Raw genomic sequence first — 9,052 nt, forward strand, 5'->3', positions numbered from 1 at the left:
CTCCCCTGTTGGAGCTTGAAGCCGTTCCCTCTCGTTCTATTGTTAATTACCTGTGAGAAGAGACCAGCACCAACCTCTCTACAGTGTCCTTTCACGAAGTTGTAGAGAGTGATGAGGTCTCCCCTCAGCCTCCTCTTCCTCACACTAAACAGTCCCAACTCCCTCAGCCGCTCCTCATACGATTTGTTTTCCAGCCCCCTCACCAGCTTCGTTGCCCTCCTCTGCACTCGCTCCAGCACCTTGATATCTCTCTAATGGTCAGGTTTTTTTGTGAATACTTCCCCTAAGTAGTGTATTGGTGAGGGAAGTGTAAGTTGGGGCAAGCTCTGAAACTCCCTGGTGCTATATGCATTGGGGCATCTGAATCTGCTGCCTGTGCTAGACCATGATTTGGAACAACACGCCAGGGAATTACTGACTGACTTGACAGAAGCAGTTCTCTACCTGAGGAATAATTGAATTCCCACAATCCTTTCCCATTTTAAAGGGGAAAATGATATTAAAATGAGCAGACCTACTTACTTTCATTTTAATGTCTGTTTTATCTGCAGCTTTACCCTTGCTGCCATTGGGATTACCTCAATGATTGTGGGGACAACACTGGTAGGACAGCTGCCAAACAGCAGGTAGGTACTGTCTGTGGTGTGCGAGGGATGAACTTGACGAGTTGCATCAAGTGCAAACAGTTCAAGATCAGGACATACTTTACAAGTGTTAGACTGCTGATAGTCCACTCCACCTGGTGGCCTTGCCTTTAGTGGTGTTTTTGAACTTGGGCTGAGGTTGGCTTCTTTCCAGGCTTGACTAAGAGGTTGGTGGTTTCTGATGGGCTCCACTTGCTGGCATGAGAGACTCAAAGGGAGCATTGTAGGGAACGTAACGGTGGCTGGGATTAAAAATACCCGGTGAGGAGGAGATGACAGCCTTGCCTAGGAAAGTGAGACCAAGGATATGATGTGTCTTGGCTGAGCTGCTGTAGTGAGTGATAGAGTTGGGGAATATCCCTCTGTTCCGGAGTACCAGGAAAATATCAGCCCTGAGTTGTGTTGAGTAAGTTGGAGAATGTTGCGTGCGTGTCTAGCTGCTTTCCAGGATCCTCCTGATGCTTGTCATTTCTTTCAGGGTGAAAAACTATCTGAGTGAAGTGGTCCACCTCACGTGCTCCCGCATCCTTGTCAGAGCTCTGTCTGGTACTATCCATTACCATAACAAGTGAGTAAGCCCAACTTTATGGTAGCAAAAACGTGTGTGTCCTCCTACATGTGTGAGTATCCCATTTGAAATGGGGTGGCTGGTTCCTGCCATGCAGGTTAATGTCACTCTAGATGCTGACACACCTCACAGCTTTATGGAAGTGTTGTGTGTCATGTGGTGCTTAGTGCATTAGTAGTCTAACAAAAAAAAATAATTGTGTAATTGCAGGGAAAACAAACCTCAGAAGGGAGGAATTTGTGTCGCCAACCACACATCACCGATAGATGCGATCATTTTGACAAATGATGGATGCTATGCAATGGTATGAGGACTTCCATGATGAACACGGCAGAGGGAGAGGGACCAGGAAAGGGAAAGATGGCAGGGTATTGGTTATGGAGTTCAATTTTTAACTTTCACAGTAGAGATGTTGAGTACTATTTAGTGGGGAAAAGTATGAATTGTGTTGAAGCTGGTCACAGAATCACAGAATGGTATGGGGGTTGGAAGGGACCTCTGGAGATCATCTAGTCCCACCCCATGACAAGTCAGGGCCACCCAGAGCAGGTCCCACAGGAACGTGTCCAGGTGGGTTTGAATGTCTCCAGAGATGGAGACTCCACCACCTCCCTGGGCAGCCTCTTCCAGACCTCTCTGAGTGCCACCCTCAAAGTGGCATCGTTCCACAAGTTATGTGCTGGTGAAGTTGTCCAGGTGGTGTCATAGAATCATAGAATCATATGGGGTTGGAAGGGACCTCTGGAGATCATCTAATCCAACCCCACCACTGGAGCGGGTCTTCCTACAGCACATTACACAGGAATGTGTCCAGGTGGGTTTGAATGTCTCCAGAGAAGGAGATTCCACCACCTCTCTGGACAGCCTGTTCCAGTGCTCTACCACTCTCACAGTAAAGAAGTTCCTCCTCATGTTTAGGTGGAACTTCTTATACTCAACGCTAGGCTCTTCGTGTGGTGAAACACTTGAGATGCTTCCACGTGTGTAGAGATCCTTTCGAGGGAATGTGTTTTAATAGTTTCTGTGGGCACTTCCCAATCCTGGTTTGCAGTTTCCAGTGTATTTGTGTTTGGTTTTTTTTGCGGGGGATGTAGAATAAGTAGTTCTGGTGCTTTTCTGGCGTCTTGTGTGCTGATGTGCCTCATTGGGCCTGCAGGTCGGCCAGGTTCACGGTGGGCTCATGGGAGTTATTCAGAGAGCCACGGTCAAGGCCTGTCCTCACGTCTGGTTTGAACGCTCGGAAATGAAAGACCGCCATCTAGTGACAAAAAGGTGAGGTGAGGGTTGGAGCACGGCATGGCAATGCTGGTGTGACACCGGGATCTAGTGCCTGAGGTGTAATCCCCAAAAAAATCTCTCAGCAATCAAAGACCTAGATCACAGAATCACAGAATCTTCTAGGTTGGAAGGGACCTTAAAGATCATCCAGTTCCAACCCCCTGCCCTGGGCAGGGACACCTCCCACCAGACCAGGTTGCTCCAAGCCCCATCCAGCCTGGCCTTGAACCCCTCCAGGGATGGGGCAGCCACAGCTTCTCTGGGCAACCTGGGCCAGTGTCTCACCACCCTCACAGCAAAGAATTTCTTTCTGGTATCTCATCTAAATCTCCCCTCTTCCAATTTAAAACCGTTCCCCCTTGTCCTGTCACTGCACTCCCTGACAAAGAGTCCCTCCCCAGCTCTCCTGTAGCTCCCTTCAGATATTGGAAGGGGCTCTAAGGTCTCCCCGGAGCCTTCTCTTCTCCAGGCTGAATAACCCCAGCTCCCTCAGCCTCTCCTCATAAGACTTATTCTCCAGACCCCTCACCAGCTTTGTCTCCATCTTTGTTGTAAGGAATTAAGGCTTTGGAAAGGAATTGTTGTAAGGAATTAAAGCTTTGGAAAGACAGGAGCCCAAGAAGCTGATGAGGTTGCAATGGGAAATGGGGAACTTGGAACCTTGGGATCTCGAGAGGGCAAAAGGCTGACTTGCAGAAACATCTTTTAGCAGGAGCCGTATCTAATTGTCCTGTTCCAAATGACGACTGCTCCTTATGAATGCTAATCACAAGGATACGAGCTCTCTGTAATTGCACTTTACTGTGGGCTGGAAGGATGCAGGGTATTGCAAATTGTTAGTTGTCGTTAGAATCACAGAACGGTTAGAGTTGGAAGGGATCTTAAAGATCATCCAGTTCCAACCCCCTGCCCTGGGCAGGGACACCTCCCACCAGACCAGGTTGCTCCAAGCCCCATCCAGCCTGGCCTTGAACCCCTCCAGGGATGGGGCAGCCACAGCTTCTCTGGGCAACCTGGGCCAGTGTCTCACCACCCTCACAGCAAAGAATTTCTTTCTGGTATCTCATCTAAATCTCCCCTCTTCCAATTTAAAACCGTTCCCCCTTGTCCTGTCACTGCACTCCCTGACAAAGAGTCCCTCCCCAGCTCTCCTGTAGCTCCCTTCAGATATTGGAAGGGGCTCTAAGGTCTCCCCGGAGCCTTCTCTTCTCCAGGCTGAACAACCCCAACTCTCTCAGCCTGTCTTCTAGGAGTAGAAGCAGCCAGTATAGTAGTGGCACAACAGCAGTTCTTGGAGTGAGTTGAAGGGGTGGTATGCACCAAAGTGAAGCATTCGGAATGACCTAAGGATGCTTGCTTGGGTGCAGTAGAACTTTGCTCAAAATGTCAGGTTCCCAGGTCACCAGGGAAAGCTTGGAAGTTTATACGGAGTGAAATGGTTCAGATCAAAGGTTCTGGTAAAGTCTAGATTGCAGCAGGCTGTCACAAAACATCTCATTTGAGCAGCCATCAGCATAATAACAAATATCTGATGAATTCAGATATGCATTTTGAAAGGAAGTGAAAATACTTCAAATTCTGGGACTATCTGTGAAGATAAATACTGATTATTTTTTTTTTTAAAGGGCTTTCTGTAACACAAACTTTCTTATGTCACTTGAAATTGTGGGCCACTAGAAATGAAAAGCTTTGCTTGTTTGGCTGAGGGGCAAAAACGTGTTTAATTATAAAACTGAGCTGCTTAGAAAAGTAGTTTTCTCTAAAATGTCACCAAAGACATTCCCATAAAGACTGTAGTAGGGTGGTAGAAATTCTTCCTAATTTTTAAAGAACCTTTAGGTTTGTTTTGATGTAACTTCTTCACCACCTCATTGACTTCACTTTGCCAGCTCATCCAAGTGTTATTCAAGTAGTGTGAGCTGTAGGCATTTAGGAATTATCTTCCTAAGAAATCTGCTGGTAAGTAAGCAGAATCTGGACAGACCACTGCACTTCAAACAATTTGCATTTCAAACAAATGTGTTATATGTAGAGATATTTTTAATGCACCTGCCTTGAGAAAGAAGAGTGGAAAGGAGCTGTTTTTAAAGCTTTCCTTTTGCTTCCACAGACTGAGGGAACACGTGGCAGATAAAAGCAAGCTCCCGATCTTAATTTTTCCAGAAGGTAAGAAGCTGAACTGTTCCTTATCTCCATTCAGTGTTAACGTCATCCCTGTTCTCTTTTCATGGTTTCTGGTGCTCAAATGTGTCTTCACCTCTGCCTTTTAGATTTGATTTAGGGCATCCTCTTTTTAATCTTTGAGATTCCATGAAGGCAGCACAATGCTGTCCCTGGCTGTTGGGTCTCCTGGCAGAACTTATAGGCAGAAGACTGGGAAGATTGTTTCTTCTGCCCTGTGAATGCCCTGCTTCAGCAGGGGAGTTGGACTAGATGATCTCTATGCTCCCTTCCAACTCTAAAAATTCAGTGAAATTCAGTGAAATATCTGTTCATTGTCCTACAGACCTAACCGTAACCTCGTGCTTTGTGTCTCACACGTGTCCTGGCTTCATTCAGGGAGTCAGTCACAACACAAAGGATGAAAGCAAGCAGGGCAGAGATGCTTAACTTACCTATGAAGCATCTGCCTTTGTTCCTCAGGGAGTAGAAGACTTGTGTGTTGGTGTAGTGTTGTTACTGAAAGGTGTGAAATAATGACTTCAGTTTCTGCTCTGGACAGGCACCTGCATAAACAACACATCTGTGATGATGTTCAAGAAGGGGAGCTTTGAAATAGGAGGCACGATCTATCCTGTTGCAATCAAAGTAAGTGGGAATGGCTGGCTGCTGTTTCAAAGTTTGGGATCTGTTTTTTTGTCAGGGTGGTAGGAAGCTGTCTCAGCACAGTAGCTCTGGTAAGTGGCTACATGCAGTGGGTGACTCCTAGAGTCTTAAGTGGCTGAAATGAGAAGGTAAAAGTCCTTCAGCCCGTGGAGCCTGGTTGGTGTGACCTGGTTGGGGTCACCTTCTTCCTCCAGAAAGCTGGGGAAGGAAGATCTAGCTAGTCTTTCCCAGTGCTGAAGGGAAGAGAATCCTGCAGCTAGCAGCAGACTTAGCTCTTTTGGCTGTTTGGGCAAATGGGGGAAGTCTGCTGCTGGTTTTGTCATGTAATGACAATAAACACAGGCTAATTTTTATAAAGCCTCATTCTAAGCAAACATGTCGGTTGTGAATTTTCCTCTTACTCTGGCATGTGACTGAAAGCACCCACCTCGTTTCCGAGACGGGCCGTGATGGTTTTGTGGGGAAAGGGTTTTATCACTTATGCCTTTTGTGATCCCTCACAGTATGACCCTCAGTTTGGAGACGCCTTCTGGAACAGCAGCAAATACAACATTGTGAGCTATCTGCTGCGCATCATGACCAGCTGGGCTATCGTTTGCAACGTCTGGTACATGCCACCCATGGTTAGAAAGGTAATCAAGCATCTCATTTAAGAACCTGTTTCTGCAAGTACCTTTTTTTTTTTTCCCTCCCCCAAAGCCCCTACTCACCCCACGTCTCCAAATCAGAGTTTTTATACTGGACTTTTAGTGTTGACTTTGTATGATTGGACTTAGGGTTTTTCTGCTGCAGCTTGGTACCACCATCAGTGGATCAGATATGCACAGGATAGCAGTACAATATACTCCTGTTAGCAGTAGCAATGCTGTTAATGTTCCATCCTGTTGGAACAAAATTTTTTCCCTAATTTCCACGCGCTAGGAGAAAAATTAGCTAAATTATTATCACATCAGAACATCAGATTGTGTTGGCGGCATTATGAGGGACAGATTGCTTGGCAGTGAGCTAGTCTGATGAGGCAGCAGATGAAAAGTTTTATGGAAGCCCGTTTCAATTCAATTCTCTCTGCTTTTATGTTGAATTTATGACCCTTGAAGGACGGTGAAGATGCTGTTCAGTTTGCCAACAGAGTGAAGTCAGCCATTGCTCGCCAAGGAGGACTGACTGAACTTCCCTGGTGAGTGATGCCATCCTGGTTAGACTTCATGGACTAGCTGCTGTTAGTTTGAGAGGTCCTTCCTCCCTTAGCTTTGTGACATTAAATATTCAGTATAACTTTATTCCACTCAAGAGAAAATGGAGTCATTTCACACACGTGTATATGAAAGCAAAATTAAAAAAAGATGTATAATATCTTGGGAACGTGTAGCTCTCGTGCAGTGAGTTTCCCCTAAAGGCTTGATGCTTTTGAAGAGGGTCCTTTTACAGTTGTTTCTCGTGTTTAGACTCACGCTGAGATTGAGGAGCAGAAGTGAAGTTACATCAGCAAAGCTGATGGACAACAAAACAAAACACAGGGCTTGAGGCTTTCTGCTCTGGCTTTCTCATGTCCTAACTCAGTAGTAGCATAATGCCTAGATTTCATAGAACTGTATGAAACAAACTTGAGAGCAAGATTCAGATGAAGAGAATGAGAAGATTCAAGTATGAGGCCCAGCTGGCTTTCTGAATGATGTAAGGCAAGAGACAGCTATGATGTTGCACAAGGTTGCCTCCACAGCCTAGGGAAGTAGCATCCTAGGCTGGCAGAGACTTCTATGGTAGGTACAACCTGTTATCAACCTCAGCAGATTACTTTAATAGGTTAAATTCAAAATTAGAACTGCATAAGCATTATGGCTTAAGGTAAATGTTTTGATAAGTGTGCTTAAGCTTGGATACTCCAGAAGTTCTGAGGAAAAGCCTTCGTAATAATCTTTTAGGTTAAGAATTTAGAGTTGACCAAGATTGTGATCACTATTGTTATCAAACTATGTATTATTTTAACTATCATGATGGCTTACTTTTCTGTCTTGCTCTGTTCCAGGGATGGGGGTCTGAAACGAGCGAAAGTCAAAGATACTTTCAAAGAAGAACAGCAGAAAAACTACAGCAAGATGCTAGTGAGAAATGGATCAATAGGAAGCCTGTCAACAGGAACAGAGTCAGACTGAATGGTGGTTCTTGAAAACTAATTTTGCACAACCAGCCTTAGCAGGAATAATGTTTTTAATTAAAAAAAAACAACAACAACAAACCCACAAAAACTGAAGCAACGAAATCCCTCATCCTGTGTACGCATATTCTCTGTGTGGCTGGTGCAGAGCCTGCCAAAGGCAGTGTCTCTGTATCTCTCCCTCCCTTTTCACTCTTCCCACTCCCCTTATCTCCTCCCCATCTTTATGTGATGATGCACTGCAGCTCCTGGTATTCTCTAGCTGAATGTGTGGAGAGTTAAGAGGCAAAAGGAAGAAAGCACACCACAGCTTTTCCTGAGTTTGTAAGTATGAAGGGAAGTACACTGATGCTGCCAGGACACTGGTTGTGAAGATACCTCTTGTTCATGGTACTTTGAAGCTTTAAACATAACCAAATTTTGTCTCTTTTTCCTGTTGCTCACAGACTTTTAGTTGTAGATGACTCTGACAACATCCTAAAACATGTTATTTGAGCTGTGAGGTTGACTCTTTTGGTTAGCTTGCACGTGGGTGTGCAAGGGGGGGGAAAGGAAGCAAGGGCTTCAGACCCTAGAGAATGGGAAAGGAGCTGCCAAAAGCACAGTTCATGGACTCTGAGGAATTTGGTGGCCTTATAACATGGTATTGCCTTTATTGATAACTGCTGCCTGTGGGAAGATAAGGGGCAAGTCCTCAAATCTCCCTCAATGTCCACTGCAATTTTTGAAATGGCTTTCTTGAGAATCTGGAGCTTTAAAAGAAGGGAAGATACAGCAAGCAGCTGGATAATGTAGTCTGACAGACGAATTTTTATGAAGTGGGTTTTCAAGACTATCCTTCTGCAAAAATTGCTGCTAATGGCTTTAAAGATCTCGAGAGAGAGCCGCTCCAGAAACACGTTGTGTGTTGGTCTGGGCTAGCAATAGCTATCACAACTATCAACATAGGATCCGTAAGTCACCTCTGATACAACACGTGGCATGTGCAAATCTGCAATATATTGCTGTCTGAACGTAAAGAGAAATAAATTCTATATTTCTAATGGGTCTCGTGTGGCATTTATCCTCTTTCCTAAATTGTGTAAATAAGACAGTTACACTTCCTGAAAACTTGAAATTAGGGTCATGGAAATGTCAGTTGCTGTGACATAAAGGACCAATTGTAGTTGAGCTGTTACCTGATTTCTAACCTGACTTTTTCCCTTTCCACCCCTCAGACTTAGGAGCGTACACGTCTCGGTGTTGATGTTTTCTAGACTAGGAGTGACTCCTCATGCAGTCTGAACTTGAAGTTACAACATGAAGTCACAGCAGGGAGACTCAACTAATGAATCTATAATTAACTGGAAAACAACCATGAGCTTCTAAACTTGTAATGAGCTGAGTTCATTTGTAAGTAGTCTTTTCCTTTAGCAAAGTAACTTTCAATTTAATACTGGAAAAAAAATAAAATGAATTATGGTTCCACAGCTGGTAAGTTTAAAAATCTCTTGGAACAGTTAACCAAAAAAGGGTTCCTGGTTCTATTTTCCACTATCCCTCAGTCCATGCACTTACACAAGGACAAATACACTTATTAAT

At 44.8% G+C, this 9,052-nt stretch overlaps 1 protein-coding gene across 1 annotated transcript in view; it reads left to right on the forward strand.

Annotated features, from left to right (window-relative positions):
• Window positions 1-8,514, forward strand: part of LOC106892696 (glycerol-3-phosphate acyltransferase 3) — a 29,346-nt gene extending 20,832 nt beyond the window's left edge. Inside the window, exons 4-12 of the mRNA XM_014950087.1 lie at window positions 552-626; window positions 1,123-1,212; window positions 1,423-1,516; window positions 2,369-2,484; window positions 4,601-4,656; window positions 5,213-5,298; window positions 5,820-5,948; window positions 6,414-6,493; window positions 7,343-8,514. Of these exons, the coding sequence (XP_014805573.1) occupies window positions 552-626; window positions 1,123-1,212; window positions 1,423-1,516; window positions 2,369-2,484; window positions 4,601-4,656; window positions 5,213-5,298; window positions 5,820-5,948; window positions 6,414-6,493; window positions 7,343-7,469 (853 nt within the window). The 3' untranslated portion in view covers window positions 7,470-8,514. The remainder of the gene's footprint in view (window positions 1-551; window positions 627-1,122; window positions 1,213-1,422; window positions 1,517-2,368; window positions 2,485-4,600; window positions 4,657-5,212; window positions 5,299-5,819; window positions 5,949-6,413; window positions 6,494-7,342) is intronic.
• Window positions 8,515-9,052: the final 538 nt, after the last annotated feature.

Source organism: Calidris pugnax, unplaced genomic scaffold (genome assembly GCF_001431845.1).
Source record: "Calidris pugnax isolate Ruff unplaced genomic scaffold, ASM143184v1 scaffold42, whole genome shotgun sequence".
In the NCBI taxonomy this organism is placed as follows: Eukaryota; Metazoa; Chordata; class Aves; order Charadriiformes; family Scolopacidae; genus Calidris; species Calidris pugnax.